The 21,440-nt window shown below is 50.1% G+C and overlaps 1 protein-coding gene across 37 annotated transcripts in view; it reads left to right on the forward strand.

The window, feature by feature from the left end:
- Nucleotides 1-21,440, forward strand: part of GLT1D1 (glycosyltransferase 1 domain containing 1) — a 150,821-nt gene that overhangs the window by 19,989 nt on the left and 109,392 nt on the right. For 24 of the 37 annotated variants that reach the window (XR_012420829.1, XR_012420830.1, XR_012420831.1 and 21 more), the window contains exon 1: nucleotides 6,473-6,672. The exons of 8 other annotated variants lie outside the window; for them this stretch is intronic. Coding sequence is in view for 18 of the 29 variants with exons in the window: in XM_045366341.2 (XP_045222276.2) it covers nucleotides 6,582-6,672 (91 nt within the window). In the remaining 11 variants the exon portion in view is untranslated. Of the gene's footprint in view, nucleotides 1-6,472; nucleotides 7,049-21,440 lie in introns of those variants that run through there. 5 more of the 37 variants (XM_065525047.2, XM_074008404.1, XM_065525040.1 and 2 more) reach the window with 4 other exon arrangements.

Here is a 21,440-nt window from a genome sequence, read left to right on the forward strand (position 1 = left end):
GCATGATCCCAGACATCTGTCCTCCAGAGCTTCCAGAGGAAAGGCTTAGGCCACGGAGGAGTTTGTGGTTCTTTGTTATGCAGCCCCAGGAAGGCTTGAGTGAGGGAAAGTCCAGTCTGGAGGAGGAGGCCATGCCCAGCAGTAGAGAACTACTTCCATTTTAGAAAACAAAATAGTGGCCGGGCGCGGTGGCTCACGCCTGTAATCCCAGCACTTTGGGAGGTCGAGGCAGGCGGATCATGAGGTCAGGAGATCGAGACCATCCTGGCTAACACAGTGAAACCCCGTCTCTACTAAAAATACAAAAAATTAGCCAGGCGTGGTGGCAGGCGCCAGCTACTCAGGAGACTGAGGCAGGAGAATGGCGTGAACCCGGGAGGCAGAGGTTGCAGTGAGCCGAGATAGCACCACTGCACTCTAGCCTGGGCGACAGAGCAAGACTCTGTCTCAAAAAAAAAAAAGAAAACAAAAAAGTGTTCACCGTGTTTGTTCCTCAATCATGAGGAGTTAACCATCACCTATTGTGGTGAATTTTATGTGTCAGCTTGACTGGGAGCATGTGGTGCTGTATTAGACCATTCTCACACTGGTATAGAGAAATACCCAAGGCCAGGCATGGTGGCTCACACCTGTCTTCCCAGCACTTTGGGAGACTGAGGCGGGTAGATCACCTGGGGTCAGGAGTTTGAGACCAGCCTGGCCAACATGGTAAAACCCCGTCTCTACTAGAAATACTAAAATTAACTGGACGCATGCCTGTAATCCCAGTTACTTGGGAGGCTGAGGCAGGAGAATCACTTGTACCTGGGAGGCGGAGGCTGCAGTGATCCGAGATCACACCGCTGCATTTCAGACTATGCGATGACAAAATGAGACCTCATCTCAAAAACAACAACAACAAACAGAAATACCTGAAAGCTGTGTGCCGTGGCTCACGTCTGTAATCTCAGCACTTTGGGGAGGCTGAGGCGGGCAGATCACCTGAGGTCAGGAGTTCGAGACCAGCCTGGCCAACACAGTGAAATCTGATCTCTACTAAAAATACAAAAATTAGCTGGTGGTACATGCCTGTAATTCCAACTACTCAGGAGGCTGAGGCAGGAGAATCGCTTGAACCCAAGAGGTGGAGGTTGCAGTGAGCTGAGATCACACAACCGCATTCCAGCCTGGGCATCGGAGTGAGACCCTGTCTCAAAAAAGAAAAAAAAAGAGAAAAAGAAATACACGAGACTGGGTAGTGTTAAAGAAAAGAGGTTGAATTGGCTTGCGGTTCTGCAGGCTGTATAGGAAGTACCATGGCTTCTGCTCCTGGGGAGGCCTCAGGAAGCTTCTAATCGTGGCAGAAGGCAGACGGGGAGTGAGGCGTCTCACATGGCCGGAGCAGGAGCAAGAGAGCGCAGAGAGGTGCTGCACGCTGTAAACTACCCGAGCTGGTGGGAACTCACTCACTCTCCTGAAGACAGAACCAAGGGGAGGGCACTAAGCCATTCATGAGAAATCCACCCCCATGATCCAGCCACTTCCCAGCAGGCCCCACCTCCAACACTGGGGACTACAATTCCACATGAGATTTGGGCGAGGACACAGATCCAAGCCCATATCGGGTGCCCACATTGGACATAGTTTCAAGGTGGACCTGGGCGGGTGTTTCCAGATGAGATTTGGATCTGTGAACTCAGCTGAGCAAGTGCCCTCCCCAGTGTGGGCCGGCTTCATCCAATCTGTTGAATTCAGCTGAGCAAGTGCCCTCCCCAGTGTGGGCCAGCTTCATCCAATCTGTTGAAGGCCTAAGTAGAGCAAAAAAGGTCGGGCGCGGTGGCTCACGCCTGTAATCCCAGCACATGGGAGGCGAGGCGGGCATGCGGATCACTTGAGGTCAGGAGTTCGAGACTACCCCGGCCAAAATGGCAAAGCCCCATCTCTACTAAAAATGCGAAAATTATCCAGGTGTAGTGGCATTTGCCTGTTATCCCAGCTACTCAGGAGGCTGAGGCAGGAGAATTGCTTGAACCCAGGAGGCGGAGTTTGCAGTGAGCTGAGATCCCACCACTGCACTCCAGCCTGGGTGACAGAGTAAGACCCTGTCTCAAGAAAAAAAGGAGGAGGAGAGAGGAATTTGCGCCGCACCCCCATGCCCCTCCGTTTTCCCCACTGCCTCACTGCTTGAGCTGGCACATTTCATGTCATCTTCTCAGCCTCCACTCCCACCATTCCCCCCCTGCAAACTGGGATTTACACCATTGCTCAGGCCTTCAGACTGGAACTGAATTACACCACCAGCTTTCCTGGGTCTCCATATGGCAGACAGCAGATCATGGTACTTCTCAGCCTTCATGATTGCATGAGCTGATGCCTCATAATAAATCTCCATTTACAAATAGAAATCTCTCATTAGTTCTGCTTCCTTGGAGAACCCTAATACAGGTATCTACTGGCATTTGGGGAAGAGCATTTTTTCTTTAGGCAGGGATGTCCTATGTGTTGCAAGGTGTTAAAACTTCTGGGCCTAGTTGTGAAATATTGATGACATTCCTTAATCATTCTGACAACAAATTTCCTTCTCCACCCCCAAATTTCCAAAAGTCCTCTGGAGAGCAGTTCTGCATCTGGCTCAACCACTCATAAGCTGTAGAGAGACTAGAAAAGAGATAATCACAGAGTCAGGCCATTTTTACCTGCAAGAATTTAAAAAACAGAGTTTTTTAAAGTTCTTCATGTTTCTTCTATTACTGAATTCATTCCTTGCTTCCTTCTTTCCTCCTTCCCTGCCTCCCTCCCTCCCCATCCCTCCTTCCTTCCCTGGTTCCTTTCTTTCTTCTTACTTTTATTACTTCTTTTGTATCATCAAGAAAGAGTGTTGAATTCTACTGAATGTTCTTATTCCACCCACCGAGAGGGTCATATGTGTTTCTGTTACTGGAAAGGGGTCCTATTCCAGACCCCAAGAGAAAGTTCTTGGATCTCACACAAGAAAGAATTCAGGGCGAGTCCATAGAGTAAAGTGAGAGCAAGTTTATTAAGAAAGTAAAGGAATAAAGAATGGCTAGTCTATAGACAGAGCAGCCCGAGGGCTGCTGGTTGCCCATTTTTATGGTGATTTCTTGATGATATGCTAAAGGAGTGGATTATTCATGCCTCCCCTGTTTTGACGTTGCCATGGCATTCGTAAACTGTCATGGCGTTAGTGGGAGTGTAGCAGTGAGGACAACCAGAGGTCACTTTCATTGCCGCCTTGGTTTTGGTGGGTTTTGGCTGACTTCTTTACTGCAAACTGTTTTATCAGCAAGGTCTTTGTGACCTCTATCTTGTACCGACCTCCTATCTCATCCTGTCACTTAGAATGCCTTAACCTCCTGGGATTGCAGCCCACCCGGTCTCAGCCTCATTTTACCCAGCCGCTATTCGAGAGGGAGTTGCTCTGGTTCAAATGCCTCTGCCATTTTCTCTTTTAATCTATTAATTTATATTGCTATGGCAGAGGTGACTTACTGCAAACCCATTCTGCCACTTTTCTTTAGTAACCACGGTTGTATTTAGGTGGCAGTGTACCCAGTTAATAGACTGCATGTCTCAGCCTCCTTGGATGCAAGAAGTGGTCACGTGGCCAATACGATAAAGGCATAGGGCTGTTTGCATTTTTAGGAAGACGCTTTAAAATGAAATACATCATTGGAGTGCACACTTTTGCCTTTCCTTCCTTCCTGCCGCCTGGAATGTTGATGTGATGGGTGGAGCTACAGCAGTGCTACTCCTTATCAATTCCTTGATAAGGTGATCTTGAGACTAGAAGCCAAACACTAGCATGATGGAGTAGACAGAGGAAAGTCTAGGTTCCTGGTGATAGTACAGCCACGATATTAGGCTTGGGCCACCTACTTCTGAACTTAATTTACATAAAAATAAACGTCAATGTTTTCTAAAAATACAGATCGAGGTTATCAAGGAATAGAAGTGAGCCTTCAACCACAGTGTGAAATGGTGCATTCGGATTTCATCTAAAGTAGGCAGCTGCTTCCCAGCTTCATTCAGCCACAGGATGGTAGCTTCATTTAATCAGATCTCTCATTTTTCAACAGATACCAGATATTCCACCTTCTATATGAAAGCTCCCAATTTAAAAATGGTGGCTGGGCCAGGTATAGTGGCTCACGCCTGTAATCCCATCACTCCGGGAGGCTGAGGTGAGTTGACTGCTTGAGCCCAGGAGCTTTAGACCAGCCTGGGCAACATAGTGAGACCCCACTTCTACAAAAAATACAAAAAATTAGCCCAGCATCATGGCGCACATCTATAGTCCCAGCTACTGTTGAGGCTGAGTGGGAGGACCACCTGAGCCCAGGAGGTGGAAGCTGCAGTGATCCATAATCACACCACAGCACCCCAGCCTGGATGACAGAGTGAGACTGTCTCAAAACAAACAAAACATAATAGCTCAGCTTTCATTAAAAACATGGTGTAGCCTAAATACAATACATCTAAGGGTGATATTTAGCCCACAGGGCTGCCAGTTGAACTCTGCTTAGGGAGGTTCCTTTCTGGGCTCATGCTGAAGTCGCCTTTGTAAAATCAGAAATGTATCTATTCACATTTAGCTTTTAATATCCCATGGGCAAGGTCAAATGGGGAAGATCATGGGCAGATGCCACCCCTCTACTTCTGCACACAAGACACTGCGTTTTATTGCCTCTTCATGGTGTGTAGCAAATATAGCAGGAGTCCACTCAAAACTTATTTATTTAACACTGAGTCTTGCTTTATTGCCCAGGCTGGAGTGCAGTGGTGTGATCACAGCTCACTTCAACCTCCGCCTCCTGGGTTCAAATGATTCTCATGCCTCAGCCTCCCAAGTACCTAGGACTACTGGCGTGTACCACCGCGCCCATCTATTTTTCTATTTTTGGTAGAGACGGGGTTTTGCCATGTTGGCCAGACTGGTCTTGAACTCCTGGCCTCAAGTGATCCACCCACCTCGGCCTCCCAAAGTGCTGGAATTATAGGCATGAGCTGCCGCGCCCGGTGTCAAAACTCTCTTTCTAAAATTTTGTCAGAAGGGGGTTGTGGCAGCTCTGTGCAACTTGTCCCCTTTCCTGTTTCCTCGTGTAATTCTGTTGGAAAGTATTGTTTAGCAGAATGATAATATTTTCAGATTGCTTTTGTCCTTAAAAAAAGGATGTGGCCTGCCTGCCCAGTGCCTGGGAAGCTGAAATACCAGGAAGAAGAACAAAATCCTGGGTGTTCTATTGAGAGTGAGAGGAGGACAGGATTTTGATTGTTCTACAATGATATAAAACTCTCCCCTACTCCATGCCACACTGAGAGACAGAGTGGTGGATCTAACTGGGAGAAGGCCCGCGGAGCCCAGTGCGCCCTCCAGGATGGACATTTATGTCTTGATAAGCCTGGGGGTCACCATGCTGCGTAATGAGGCTGGAGACCTGCCACTGATGGTGGTTGTCACATGTCATGGCTTTCTTCATTCCCACTTTCCCTTTCTGAGGCTGGAAGATATTTGGGGGGTGAGAGAAAATCAAGTTTGAAGGTAAATGAAAATATTGGGCACCCACTAGAATGTTCCACATCTGTAAATACGAATGCATCTTTGTAAACACTTAACATCTGTTTTGGGGGGTGCTTGTTTAAATCCACAGATGGCATTTTGCCAGAGGCTTCCTTTAGTTCCCTATTTCTCTCACTCAAGGTATCCTAGTTTGGAGATCCAGACCAGGTGCAGCCCATGTACCCTGATGAACCCTGAGTTCCCCTCCCCATCATCTTCCTCACCTCACAGGTGCGGCCCTGAAATGTGTTTTTACTGTCTCCTCACACATTCCCCATGTTCCCCTCCTCTGGTTAGTTTTAGGGTAGTCTGGCCTGGGAAGGAATTTGGGACTGATCATGCCACGTCCCCTGGAATGGGACTAGAAAGGAATCCTGGGCTTCCTGGGGACCAAGGCCCCACTCAGGTTGTCGTGGAAAATGAGGCTGAGAGCCCCCCTCTGCAGCACCCTGTGGGAGGGAACCCGAGGTCTCTGCTGGTCCTGGTGGGTACAGACCTGCAGCCATCCCGGTGCTCCGTGAAGCTCACTGATTTCCCCATGAAGCCCATGGAAGCCATCACTGGTTTCCATGGGAGCGGACCGTGACCACTCCTGCTCCTGTTCCCTGTGGGAAAGGGCCAAGGGCACCCCTGGTCCTGGTCACTGTGGGAAGGGACTGTGGTCACCGCTGGTCCTGGTCCCCGTGGGAGGGACCGTGGTAATCGCTGGCACTGGTCCCCGCGGAAGGGACTGTGGTCACTGCTCATCCTGGTCCAGGTGGGAGCGGACCGCGGCTACCCTGGTGATGGACCCCACGGGGCGCACCCGCGCCAACCCGCACGCAGAGCTCGCGCCATCCGAGACCCCTGGTTCCCGTCCTCCTCCCCGCCTGGCGCCGGAACCTGCGAGCTCGGGCGCGGCCTCGGGGAGGGGCAGGCGCGGCCTCCGGGAGGGGCGGGCGGGACAGACCCAGCCGCCCCGGCTCCCCCGCCGTCCGCGTCTGCGCCGCCCCCGGGGCCTGGTCGGCGGCGGCTGGGCTGGTCGATGGCACGGGCGGCGGCGGCGGCATGCGGCTCCTGTTCCTGGCAGTGCTGCGCCCGCACACCGGCAACGCGGTCACGGCCCAGCGCGTCCGGTAGGTGCAGGGCGCCGGGGCCGGCGAAGTCGGGGGCTGGGGGCGGGGTCTGGGGGTGGGGACGCGGGACCCGGGGACGCGGGGCGCTCAGCCAGGCCCCCTCCAGCCGGGCCGGGGCCGCCCCGAGCCGCGCGCACAAACGGACGGGCCGGTGCCGCCTGCCGGGCGCGCGGGGGTCGGTGCCTCCAGCCCGGCGCTCGTGTCCCCGGGTCTTTGTGCGGCCGGCGCGTTGGCCTCGCGCTCTCCGCAGGGGACTGAGCAGGTGAACAGGCCCGGGGCCGCCCGCGGAGGGGCCCGGGAAGGCCTCGCTGCAGAAGCAGGATGGGAGCAGGATCCGCAGGGATGCGCAGCAGGGTTCGCCGGGAAGCGCAGCACGGTCTGCGGAGCTCTGGGCGGGGGCGCGTTTCCAGGCCGGGGACCGCGGTGCCAGCCCTGCCCTCGCGGATCGGGTCTCGGCTGTGTGCCGGCGTCCGGAGTCCTGTCCCCCGAAATCCCTTCCCCACCTCCCCTCCGCCCTCTTTATTCTCGACTTCCAGGCTGGTTAGCTCCTTCACACTCATCCTTTTCTGCCTTTGTCTTATTTGTTTACTTGTTGGTCTGTGTTCTGGTCGGTGAAACCCAAGCCCGGCGGGGGCTCAGGGAAGGGCTGCCGCGTTAATCCCGCCGCCTCCCGCCTGCACCGCGGGCGCTCCGCCTGTATTAGCCGGATAAACATATTCCTTGAGGCGAAGCCTGGGAAGTGCCAGGATTAGAGCCTGCAGCTTAACAGAAGCCGTGTGTGTGTGTGTGTGTGTGAAGAAGAATGGACTTGCTTCATGAAATAGGTTTTCCGATTTACTTCCCCTCTGTGGGCCTGTTTCCTCATCAATTTATTTTTTTTAAATGGAGTCTCCTGGCGCCCAGGCTAGAGTGCAGTGGCGCGATCTGGGCTCACTGCAATCTCCGCCTGCCGGGTTCAAGCGATTCTCCTGCCTCAGCCTCCCAAGTGGTTGGGGTTACAGGTGCGAACCACCACACCCGGCTAATTTTTGTGTTTTTAGTAGAGACGGGGGTTCACCATGTTGGCCAGGTTGGTCTCGAACTCCTGACCTCAGGTTATCCGCCTGCCTCGGCCTCCCACAGGGCTGGGTTTACAGGCAGGAGCCACTGTGCCCGGCCTCCTCATCATTAAAATGAGCAATTGAGACTCCACCAACCCTTTCATGTCCCTTTCAGCTGATTTCTCCTAAAGCTCACAAGCAGAAATGACCAAGAGAGGATACATCTGTTTTCTGAAGTTTGCTGGAAAATTTATATTCAGGTTTCATGGTGCAGGTTTCTATTAAATAGGTCAGTGATGCTCCGCTTGGGTCTAGCAGTGAGGAGCCCTTTGTGTTCCTGGCTCTGTTGGATGGATCAGCATCCAGCATACCAGTACGGGAGAGGAATGAAGGAGGTGATTTCACGTAGAGATTGGTGCTATTAAGGAAGCAAAACTAGGAGGCTGAGGCAGGAGAATCGCTGGAACCTGGGAGGCAGAGGTTGCAGTGAGCCAATTGATCCGGGATCACGCCACTGCACTCTAAAAAAAAAAAAAAAAACCTAGGGCGGGCGGGTGCGGTGGCTCAAACCTGTAATCCCAGCACTTTGGGAGGCTGAGATGGGAGAATTGTTTGAGCCCAGGAGTTAAAGACCAGCATGGGCAACATGGTGAAACCCTCATCTCTACAAAAAATAATTTAAAAATTAGCTGATGTGGTTGTGCGTGCCCGTGGTCCCAGCTACTCAGGAGATTGAGGCAGGAGGATTGCTTGAGCCCAGGAGGTCGAGCCTGCAGTGAACTGACATTGCACCACTGAACTCCAGCCTGGGTGGCAGATCGAAACTCTAAAAAATAAAACAAAACCGTTACCGGAAAGGGATCCTGATCCAGAACCCGAGAGAGGGTTCTTGGATCTTGCACAAGAAAGAATTCAGGGAGAGTCCTTAAAGTAAAAGCAAGTTTATTAAGAAAATAAACAAATAAAAGAATAGCTACTCCATAGACAGAGCAGCCCCGAGGGCTGCTGGTTGCCTTTGTTTTTTTTTTTTTCTTTGAGATGGAATGCCCTTTTTTTTTGAGACAGAGTTTCACTCTTTTGCCCAGACTGGAGTGCAATGGCGGGATCTCAGCTCACTGCAACCTCCACCCCCGGTTTCCAGCAATTCTCCTGCCTTAGCCTCCTGAGTAGTTGGGATTACAGGCACCTGCCACGACGCCCAGCTGATTTTTGTATTTTTAGTAGAGACAGGGTTTCGCCATGTTGGCCAGGCTGGTCCTAAACTCCTGAGCTCAGGTGATCCACCCACCTCAGCCTCCCAAAGTGCTAGGATTACAGGAATGAGCAACTTCACCTGGACCTGGTTGCCCATTTTTATGGTTATTTCTTGATGATATGCTAAACAAGGAGTGGATTATTCACGCTTTCCCTTTCTAGACCGTATCGGGTAACTTCCTGACATGGCCATGGCATTTGTAAGCTGTCATGGCACCGGTGGGAGTGTAGCAGTGAGGACAGCCAGAGATCGCTCTCGTTGCCATCTTGGTTTTGTTCGGTCTTGGCTGGCTTCTTTACTGCATCCTGTTTTATCAGCAAGGTCTTTATCACCTCGTATCTTGTGCCGCCCTCCTGTCTCATTCTGTGACTTAGAATGCCTTCACCATCTGTGAATGCAGCCCAGTAGGTCTTAACCTCATTTTACCCAGCCCTTATTCAAGATTGAGTTGCTCTGGTTCAGACGCCTCTGACAAAACTAGATAAAATGATTGAGAGGCATGATGATGGCTGGGATGCTTTAGAGAATGTGGTCCGGGAGGCTGTCTCAGGAGATGACACTGAAGCTAAGACCGCATATAGGGCCGTCACTGAGATCTGGAGGGATGGTCCCAGGAAGGAATAATATTGAGAACACGGGCCCTGGGCTGGAGGAAGCATGAGCTGTGTGAGAAGCAGAAAGGCAGCCAGGGTCACTGGACTGTAGAGTTTGGGGCCAGTGCTAGTAAATGAGTCAGAGAGGCCAAATCTGGCTTGTACATGCGGGGAAAACACTTTGTGCTTAAGAAATAATGACCACTTTAAAAAAATGGTGAAACCCCGTCTCTACTAAAAATACAAAAATTAGCCAGCTGTGGTGGCACAGACCTGTAATCCCAGCTACTCGGGAGGCGGAGACTCAAGAATCGCTTGAACCTGCGAGGCGGAGGTTGCAGTGAGCCAAGATGGCGCCCCTGCACAACAGCCTGGGAGACAGAGCAAGACTCCCTTTCAAAAAGAGAAAAGAAAACCAAAAAAATGTTGAGTGACCAAAGAACCTGAACAGGCACAGAGTTAAAAGCTTCAGGCAACAAAGAAATATTACCTATTATTTAACATTTTGCTCCTAACTTGAGCTATATACCCACATCTTCCAAGGGCCCAAACTCATACCCACCCACAAGGCCATGTTACTTTCGTCCCAACTCAGAGGTGAATTAATAGAAAAATAACTATGTTAGCTGCTCTCCTGAGATTCAGTCTCCCATCGTTCCATTGGTGGTGCGCTTTTGAAGTTGCCTGTCTTGCTAGGTCTTGGGGCTATGGAGAGGGAGGAAGTGGGCAGGGCTTATGCAGAAGGTTGACTTCAGCTAAACCGGAGTGGAGGGCTATTTAGTCACTTTGTGCTTTCTTTTCCTGGCTGTGCAGAAGCAGAATAAAGGCTGCTATTCATGCTTTGATGTTTATTCAGACCCAGCGTTTGTTGTCCTTCACCTCAGGAAGGATTGCTGGCGGAAGAAAAAGAAAAAAGCAGAAGTTGCTTGAAGACACCTTGTGAAAGCTTAGGCTCCTTGAGGAAATGATGCTGGTGTCCTGGCCGGGCAGGGAGGGAGGTGCCCTTGGTGACTGAGAGTCCCTGTGAGCTAATCAGCAGTGAGGACCGGGTGTTCTCCTCCAAAATCCCTGCCAAAGACCCTGGAGACCACCCTCAACTGACCCTGGACCCTGGGGGAGGGAGTTCCCCAAATGCATAAATCTGGAGTTCCCATCAGCCTGGCAGAATCAGAACTAGGTAAGACTGGATTTAAAGAAAAAATGAAGTGGTTGTATTCTTACACAAGGTGGTCATTGTAAATCAACACCCCGTATATAAGTAATGGTGCAAAATTCTGATAAATGTATTGGCCGGAGAAGCACAGGATCCTCTGGGGACATATAGGTGGGGACCGATCCCAGATCAGAGGTCAGGGAAAGCCTTCTGATGCCTTCCAAGCCCGTTCCCTGCTGACAAATTGCACAGTCCAGACCAAGTTTGCTTTGTGGCTCGGTGTCCTTATTTATAATGATGATGCCAATATGGGTTGTGAAAGCAACTAAATGAGCTAATACACTTTCAGCATTTTTAAAGCAGTGTCTGGAACATAGTGAGGACTAAGCTCTGATTTTTAAAAAATCTTTCCCAGATTCCTATCTAAGGGGTCTGGGAAGTCATGCCCTGTAAACCATAAATTCTCATTAGATGGGTTTTATTTGACCCCATATATTGTGATTTACTTTCCAATCTGACTAGCATAACATTATGAGACAACAAGAAAAATCAAAATATTTAACCCCAAAACATGCTTCTCTGCCATATCTTGAAATGGCCCTGCAGAGCCATCCTTTGTGGGAGGAAAATCTGCCTCTGTAAAGAATCTCTGCCGGGCAGGGTGGCTCACGCCTATAATCACAGCACTTTGGGAGGCCAAGGCAGGTGGATCACTTGAGGTCAGGCGTTGAAGACCATCCTGGCCAACATGGTGAAACCCTGTCTCTACTAAAAATACAAAAATTAGCTGGGCGTGGTGGCACACGCCTGTAATCCCAGCTACTCGGGTGGCTGAGGCAGGAGAATTGCTTGAACCCAGGATGCAGAGGTTGCAGTGAGCTGAAATCATGCTATTGCACCCCAGCCTAGGAAACAGAAGGAGACTCTGTCTCAAAAAAATAAAAAAAAAAATCTCTATTAACATAGTTAGACCTTTTTCTTCCAGTTCCTCCCAATCCTGAAGAGGTTAACTAAAAGTCTAGCACGTTTTAAAGATTGGAAGAGGAAAAATTTGTCATTTATTGTCTCTAAGGGCAGCCACTGTAAGACTTCAAAGGAATCTTGGTCTCCACAGTCTTTTATCTTAACTTGAACATTCCCTTTCTATGGATCTCAGGTCTTAAGACAAGCCTCAACCAATTGTCAACCAGAAAATGTTTAAATTGACCTATAGCTTGGAACTATCCCTCCTCCCCGCAACGCCCCCCCCCCCCCCCCCCCGCCGCTTTGAGTTGTCGCCTTTCTGAACCAAACCAAATGTATTTCTTAAATGTATTTGATTTATGTCTCATGCCTCCCTAAAATATATAAAACCAAGCTGCACCGCACCACCTTGGGCACGTGTTCTCAGGACCTCCTGAGGGCTGTGTCACAGGCCATGGTCACTCATATTTGACTCAGAATAAATCTCTTAAAATATTTTACAGAGTTGGACTCTTTTCATGGACAATAGTTGTGAGCTATTAATCAGCATGGTAGTCCTTAGTTAGCAAGGTGGGAGAATGGAGGGGGAGGCGTCTTAGGCAGAGGGTCAGGCAATGGGATGGGAAGAGACCATCTCTTCCAGAGCTGAGAGTCACGCAGCCTTCACGGCCTTCACGGCACAGAATCCTGTAGATAAGCGACGCTCCAGAAGCGCATGGCGCACAGAGGATGTGCCGAGGAGGGGGAGCCGTTTTGCCCCCAGGGTCACTGGGCAAGGTCTGGAGACATATTTCGCTGTCACCGCTAGTGTTGGGGGCTACTGGCATTGAGTGGGACGCCGCTCCACACCCTGTAGTGCACAGGACAGCCCCTCCCCAAGAGTGACCCCGCTCGACATGTGAACAGGGCTTGGCTGATGAATCCTTCTCTAGGTGGGGTCAGGAGATGTGACTGGAGAGGGAGACAGGGCCATGCAACACTTTCAATTTTGTGCCAACAATAGGACTGCACCATGAAAGGCCATGAGATTTGTGTGTAGTTGAAAATCATGTATGCCTTTGGGTTTGACATATTTAAGAAGTAAAATGAACAGGCCTTGGCAGTTCAGGGTTGGGAATGAAGGAGAGAAAAACCCATGATTTCCTTCATGATAGAGGGAAAATACTGGGAAAAAAACAGGAACATCTAAGGCTTCTGCTCTCTAGTAGTTTTTTAGAAGATGTAGGTGATAGAATGGAATAATGTGTTTCTTGGGCAAAAAATCTGGGGGATCAATACCTTGAGAATTGATGTTACATTGTCTGCGTGTCACGTTGAATATTCTTCAGTAGAAAGTGTTCAGGGTGTGTTAGTTTCCTTTAAGTATAACCTGTGAGCTGCTAGCGAGTATTCTGAATACGCTAATGTGATACCTACTCTCTACAGATATCTCCTAAGCACTGTGCCATTAGCAACCCACATCAGAAGATTTGTTCATTAGCATAAGTATTTCAGAAATTAGGCTGGGCGCGGTGGCTCACGCCTGTCATCCCAACACTTTGGGAGGTCGAGGCGGGCAGATCACCTGAGGTCAGGAGTTCGAGACCAGCCTGGCCAGCACGGTGAAATCCCGTCTCTACTGAAAATACAAAAATTAGCTGGGCATGGTGGCTGGTACCTGTAGTCCCAGCTACTCGGGAGGCTGAGGCAGGAGAATCGCTTGAACCCAGGTGGCAGAGGTTGCAGCGAGCTGAGATTGCACCACTGCACTCCAGCCTGGGCAACAGAGTGAGACTCTGTCTCAACAAAAAGAAATTAGTGGTGTCTAAGATATGTGGTTCACTGGGAAGATGACACAGGCTTTTGACCAAGAAGTCAGGGAGCCCTCACCTGCTGGGCAGCCCTTGAGGTTGACAGCTCTATTTGGTCTTGTGTCCCTGCCATAACCCTCTGTTATCTGGCTTAACTAGATTGGCTAGTGTGGCTGCCAGTATGGTCCAGTGTGGACTAGACCCTTCGGGCAGGGTGCTTGGAGAACACAGAGTTCTGCCGCCCAGCAGAATAGACTGTTTGGTGTGTGTGTGGCTGAATCTAGAGTGAGAGTTCCTCTCATTGTGGGGCACACCCGGTGGTGAGGTTAGAAGGAAGAGGTCAGAAGGGTCCCCACCACTTCTGATCCCCTGAGAATGAACATTTACCAGGAGAGCCAGGCTGTCCTCCCGGAACTGGGGAAATTGGTCTAGGTCAGTTTCTAACAGTGAAGTTCAAAATTAAAAGCAGCTCTGGTAAGTGAAAAACTAGAGTCTGACACCTAGAGAACCAAGTTCATTTCACCTGTGGAGGGGGGTAAACTGCATGAGGAGTGGATGTAAAAAATATTCACGTGGAGAGTAAGTTGTGGAGTTGTTTCAAAGGGCGCCCCCTGTTATGTTAAATAGGAGGCTAGTCTCAAAAACAAAGCATTGAAATCATCTTCCAAACCCAGGGCAACAAACTGCTGCCTGCCGGGGGTTAAATGCAGCCTCCCTGCCAGTTTTGTAAATAAAGTTTTAGTGGCCCCAGTTATACCATACACTTGTGTGTTTGGGTTTCTGCTTCTGCTTCTCAGGGGCAGAATGGAGCAGTTAGAACACAGGCCCTCTGACCCACAAACCCAAAGGTATTTCCTCTCCGTCTGCTTCCATGAAAGGCCTCCTGACCCGGGCTTTGCATCATGATATCAGATATTCGCTAGAGAACTGAGTTGACTGCCTGGTGTATTGTCTGCAGAGCTGCCACGGGTACTGGGGAAATGCATGAAGATGGTGGTGGAAAGAATGAGCAAAGCAGAGCATTCAGGCTTCCTTGGCCCAGAGCAGGGAAGCCTGAGGGGCAGTTCAGTCCAGCCAGGAGTGTGTTGACATCAGAATGGTGGCAAATGTTGTCACACTGATAGCTGGACTTGGTGCAGCGGGGTGGTGACTGTGTGTTTGTTCTGTTTGTCCATCTGGAACAGAGAGTGCAAAAGTGTGTTTGTCGGAATGGGAAGCATTTTAGATAGTGGGGGCAGATTGGAGCACTTAAAGGACACTGACCAGAAGGGAGAGAAAGCAAAGGAAGAAGTGCAAACATCCTTTGCATGCAAGGCCGTACTTTCCCTTCCAGGCCGGGCTACTTTCTGGCCGCATCATTCTGAATTCTCTGTGATTGCCAAGCTTTTGGGAAGGAAAAAAAAAAAAAGTATGAGGGAAAGTTTTCAGTTTTTCTGGATTTTCTTTCAAGGAGTCAAAGGAAAACTGAATACATACGAAGTTGAGACAAGGAGGCTATTTTATTTTCTCCACCTTCTTTTGTTTTGTTTATTTTTTTAAGAGCTTGTTACCAATTTTTCCATGTTCAAAGATAGCCATTGAGGCCGGGTGCAGTGGCTCACGCCTCTGATCCCAGCATTTTGGGAGGCTGAGGCAGGCAGATCACTTGAGGTCAGGAGTTTGAGACCAGCCTGGCTAACATGGTGAAATCCTGTCTCTACTAAAAATACAAAAATTAGCTGGGCATGGTGGTGCATGCCTGTAATCTCAGCTACTCAGGAGGCTAAGGCAGGAGAATTGCTTGAGCCTGGGAGGCGGAGGCTGCAATGAGCCAAGACTGTGCCACTGCAGTCCAGCCTGGGTGACAGAGGGAGACTGTCTCAAAAACAAACAAACAAAAAAACACAAAGATAGCCATTGAAAGTTGTTGCTGGGTGCTGTGGCTCACTCTTGTAATCCCAACACTTTGGGAGGCTGAGGCAGGCAGATTGCTTGAGCTCAGAAGTTTGAGACCAGCCTGGGCTACATGGTGAAACCCCATCCTACAAAATATACAAAAATTAGCTGAGCATAGTGGTCCCAGCTACTCAGAAGGCTGAGGCAGGAGGATCACTTGAGCCCAGAGAAGTTGAGGCTGCAATGAGCCATGATTGCACACTGCACTCCAGCCTGGGCAGCAACAGAATGAGACCCTGTATCACACACAAAAAAGAAAGTTGTTAATATCTTCATTCAGCAGATATTTTTCGAGTGTCTCCCATGGGCACAGTGCTGTGTAGGCGCTACACAGAGAGCCGGCGTCATGTAGCCCCTGCCCTCAGGAGGCAGCCACTCAACCACAGAGAGCTTCTGCACATCAGCTCGATGCTAAGCATTGTCATTTGGAAGACAAGTCTAGCATTCTAGCATGGAAGACAGACACAAGCGTGTAATTACCCAAACATTTGTCTGACTGTGAGATGATCAGTGCTGTGATGGAGAAGTGTTGGGTGATGACAGAGAGAGGACTTTGAATAGAGCCGACCTAGTTCCAGAGGAACTAGAAGAACTTCCCCTTCCCCCTCTGAAGGTTCACTGAAAACCAACTGACCAAAGACAGACTCATAAGAGACACGGCACACACCTGTATTGGTCATGGTGTTCCATGACATGGGAGCCCTCAGTATGAAGACCCAGGGAGACATGAGAGACTGGCCAGTTTATGCTTAGGTTCAACAAGGTATGGACAGCCACATGGAAATAGGACAATGAAAAGGGTCTGATTGAACACCAATAGACTGCTTGGGGAAGCCCAGCAAGGCGAGTCAGTCTGGATTCATCTTGGCCCCTCTGTGCAGCCTTCTTTCCTTCTGGTGCAAGGCAGGCCCTCTCTGGAATGGGGGCTTTGTGATCTACAATCAATACAAGGTAGTTTGGATAATTTTTTTTTTTTTTTTTTTGAGATGGAGTTTCGTTCTTGTTGCCTAGGCTGGAGTGCAGTGGCACGATCTTGGCTCACTGCAACCTCTGCCTTCTGGATTTAAGCGACTCTCCTGCCTCAGCCTCCCAAGTAGCTGGGATTACAGGCATGCACCACCACACCCAGCTAATTTTGTATTGTTTTAGTAGAGACGGGGTTTCACCACCTTGGTCAGGCTGGTCTTGAACTCCTGACCTCAGGTGATTCACTCGCCTCGGCCTCCCAAAGTGCTGGGATTGCAGGCGTGAGCCACCACACCACACCGGGCCTGGGATAATGTCTTTATGGTCAGGTTTTACACAGGAAGGCAGGGGAAAGTCAGAGTAATAATTTTGGGTTTTATGGCCGACTTTGGGGAGAAAGAGTTCTGGTTTCCATGAACCCCCATGGGGAAGAGGAATTCTAGTTTCTCTGGTTAACCTCTGGGGAAAATGCGGGACCAGAGACAGGAGGGCGGGAGAGAGAGAGAGTTGCTGAGGCCTTCGTTTTGGGGTTTCTTTTTTTCTGAACCCCAGCCAGGGTCTGGGAAGACTTTGTCAAGAAATAACATTTTATTTCTCATATAGTTTATTTTTGTTTTTATTATTTTTTGAGACAGAGTCTCTGTCCCCCAGGCTGGAGTACACTGGCACGATCTCAGCTCATGCAACCTCCGCCTCCCAGATTCAAGTGATTCTTCTGCCTCAGCCCTCCCGAGTAGCTGGGATCACAGGCATACGCCACCACGCCCAGCTAATTTTTTGTATTTTTAGTAGAGACGAGGTTTCACCATGTTGATCAGGCTGGTCTTGAACTCATGACCTCAAATGATCTGCCCTCCTCAGCCTTCCAAAGTTCTGGGATTACAGGTGTGAGCCACTGCACCCGGCCCCATATAGTTTTTTTAAAAATTTGAGATATAATTGACATACCATAAACTTCACCCTTTCAAAATGTACACACCAGGGATTCTTAGTGTATTCATAAAGTCATGCAACCGTCACTCCTATCTGATTTCCAAACATTTCCATCACTCTCAGAAGAAACCCGTATCCGTTAGCAGACACTCCTCTTCCACTGCTCCCCCAGCCCCTGGGAAATGGTCAGCTGCCTTTAGTCTCTATGAATAGACCTATTCTGGATGTTTCCTAGGAATGGGATCATACGCCATGTGGTCCCTTTTGCGGGCTTGGCCTAAAGTGTCAGTCCTTCATTCCCGTGTGGCTGAGGAATGCCTGTCGGCCAGATGTACACTTTTCCTTGTCCACTCCTTAACTGGAGAATGGTGGGCCTTTGGGACATTTACACGTTGGGGCTATCCTGAGTCCTCTGCTGTGAGCCTTTGCGCATGGGAAGTAACCTTTTCAGCTGGGGCCATCAGGGTCAGCGAGGGGAGAGGCTGGGAAGCGCATTCCAGGCAGAGGGAACCGTATGTGTGGAGGACGCCCTGAGCCAGGAAGGAGCTTGTGAGACCCCGCAGAGGAGTTGGCTGAGGACCTGAGTGGGCAGCTCGGGGGTGGAATCCAGTCACTGTCACTGTCACCTTGTGGATTCTGGGTTTAAAGCTGTCAGGATTGAAGGATGAGGGATGGAGGTTGCTGCTTTAAGAAAAAAGGTGTAGAGATCTGCCGGGCGCGGTGGCTCACGCCTGTAATCCTAGCACTTTGGGAGGCCGAGGTTGGCAGATAACCTGAGGTCATGAGTTCGAGACCAGCCTGGCCAACATGGTGAACCCCTGTGTCTACTAAAAATACAAAAATTAGCCGGGTGTGGTGGTGCATGCCTGTAATCCCAGCTACTCGGGAGGCTGAGGCAGGAGAATTGCTTGAACCCAGGAGACGGAGGTTGCAGTGAGCCGAGATCGCACCACTGCACTCCAGGCTGGGTAACAGAGCAAGACTCTGTCTCAAAAAAAAAGTATATAGATCTGCATCCTATCTGGAAGGACCCTGAGATGCTGTGGCAGAGGGGAGAGAAGAGCACTAGGGGGACTTCCAGGGGTCTGGCTTGTGCCACTGTGTGCACGGTGGGCAGGTCCCTGCATGTGGAATACTGGCTGATGCCAGCTTGGCTGGGGCAGGAGGGTCATAACATGCTGACTGCGAGGTGCCTGTCAGACGACACACTCTGTAAGTTTTTGTTGAATTAGAGCAGTTGGAACCCATAGGCACTCAGAGAGGCTTCTGGGCTGAAGATAAGAAGCTGAGAGTGGGATGAAGTTAACTTAGGGGTAGGGCACTAGGGGTAGGACAAACTGGGAGATTACATGATCAGAAAGGAGATACGATGGGAAGGCAGCAGGGCCCCGGAAATCCAGAAAACTTATGGAAGCCAAAGAAGAGGAATTTCCAGCAGGGGGCTAGTTAGCGATGCTGGATGTTGCTCACAGGTCCATCTGCTCAAGACATCAAAGGGGCAATGGCAGTTGGCACCTGAAGGTCCGTGGAGATCTTGTCTGATCTTGTTCCGCAGGAGTAGTGGCAGGTGGAAGCCCAGGAGTGGGTAGGCATGGGAGATGGAGATGGTGAATGTGTGCCACCCTTTCATTTCCAGAAGTCCTTTTGTGATGGGCAGGGGAGAGAGAGTAGAGCCTGACTGGGGGAGATTGCTGGGTTGCTGGGGAAAGCTTCTAAGGGACTTGGGCATATTTGATGCTGCCTGAAGGTGAGTGGGGAGAGGAAACAGGAGGCGGCATGACTGTGGGGTGGTTAACTCCTGAGCAGTTGGTGGGGGGGGTGGGACGCTGGAGAAGGAGTGTGGCCTCTGCTGGGACCCCTGGGAGAGGCCCAGAGGTCTGCAGGTGCCAGAGGGGTGGGCATGGTGGGGGGCAATTGAGAGTATGCCTGTCTTGCAGCTGTAACTTTCTCTGTGGAGGAGGGAAGGCCATGAGCTGCTGGTGGCAGGATGGATAAGGACCGCAGAGGCTGGAGGAGAGGGAAGATGTCACCACCCCAGCCCTCCCTGGGTCATTGCCAAAGCCTCTTAGCTTGTCTCTTTTCACTTTCAACACAGCAGTCAGACTGAGTCTGCTGAAACGCTCAGCCAGATTGCATCTCTTCTCTGCTTCACATCCAGCACACACCGAGGTTTCTGCCAGGACCTGCTATCTTCTGCGCTGTGGGCCCCTCAGTGACATACCCTTCCCAGACCCCTGTGATCTCCCAAAACCCAGCACATCCCACGTCAGGCCCGTAGCACCTGCTTTTCTGATATTCGGATATAATGCCCACTGATACTATTTTTTTGTTTATTTGAATTTACTTATTTCTAAAATTCACCTTGTTATTTTTAGTTTGACAACTAGTAATTGTATATATTTATGGGATACAGTGTGGTGTTTTGGACTATAAATACATTGTGGAGTGATTATATCACAGTAATGAACATGTCTACCGCCTCGAAGACAGGCGGTATTCCATATCTGTGGGTTCCACGTCTGCAGTTCCAAGCAACTACAGATCAAAATGTTAAAAAAATTATAGAAATTAAAAACAACACAGCCCGGGCACAGTGGCTCACGCCTGTTATCCCAACACTTTGGGAGGCCGAATTGGGCAGGTCACCTGAGGTCAGGAGTTTGAGACCAGCCTGGCCAACATGGCAAAATCCGTCTGTACTAAAAATACAAAAATTAGCCAGGCATGGTGGCACGTGCCTATAATCCCAGCTACTCGGGAGGTGTAGGCAGGAGACTCGCTTGAACTCGGGAGACAGAAGTTGCGGTGAGCCGAGATCGCGCCACTGCACTCCAGCCTGGGTGACAGGGTGAGACTCTGCCACGCGCGCGCACACACACACACACACACACAACCCAAAACCCCCCAAAACCCCAAACAATACAGCAGAACAACTATTGACAGGGCATTTCCATTGTATTAGGTATTATAAGTAATCTAGAGACGATTTGAAGTACACAGGAGGATGTGTAAAGGTGATATGCAAATGCTGTGCCATTTTATATGTGGGACTTAAGCATCCTCGGATTTTGTTATCCACAGGGGTCCTGGAACCAGTCCCCAGCAGATACCCAGGAATGATTGTACTTATTCCTTTTTGTAGTGAAAACATTGAAAATCTTTTTTTAAGCAATTTGGAAATATACAGTATGTTATTATTGACGATGGTCACCATGCTGTACAACCTGCTCCTCCTCCTGCCCCCCACTAACCTCCGGGAGCCACCATTCTGCTCTCCACTTCCGTGTGCTGGACTCTGTTAGCTCTTCATCTTTTCCCCCACAGTATCCATGTGGCTCCTCCCTCATCACCTTGAGGCTTTTTTTTTTTTTCCTGAGACCGAGTCTCTCTGTCACCCAGGCTGGAGTACAGTGGCGTGACATTAGCTCACTGCAACCTCCACTTCCCTGGTTCAAGTGATTCTCCTGCCTTAGCCTCCTGAGTAGCAGGGATTACAGGCATGCGCCACCATACCCGGCTAATTCTTGTATTTTTAGTAGAGATGGAGTTTCACCATGTTGGCCAGGCTGGTCTCGAACTCCTGACCTCAGGTGATCCACCCAATTCGACCTCCCAAAGTGCTGGGATTACAGGCATGAGCCACTGTGCCAGCCACCTTCAGGTCACCTTCTTTAGTGGGACCTCCCATGCCCACCCTTCTCAAATGGCAGCCCCTTCCACCGCACGCTCTCTCCCTGTCTCCCTGGGGCTGGTGGTTTTCCTCCCTCCCAGGTTCAAGAGATTCTCCTGCCTCAGCCTCCCGAGTAGCTGGGATTATAGGCACACGCCACCATGCCTGGATAATCTTTTTGTATTTTTAGTAGAGATGGGGTTTCACCATGTTGGTCAGGCTGGTCTTGAACTCCTGATCCACCCGCCTCAGCCTCCCGAAGTGCTGGGATTACAGGCGTGAGCCACCGCGCCCAGCCAATTCAAGGGTAATTTTAAGTGTACTTGATTTTCTTGTATGTGCTGATTTTGTAATCAATGCCCCAAGTAAGATGTGAACTCCATCTTCCATATAAATGCAGCACAGAGGGGTTATAACAGACAGGCTCAAAACTAAATGGAAATTTTGAGAGACTGCGGTGTGGTAGGAAC

This window comes from Macaca fascicularis, chromosome 11, assembly GCF_037993035.2.
Source record: "Macaca fascicularis isolate 582-1 chromosome 11, T2T-MFA8v1.1".
NCBI classification, from domain to species: Eukaryota; Metazoa; Chordata; class Mammalia; order Primates; family Cercopithecidae; genus Macaca; species Macaca fascicularis.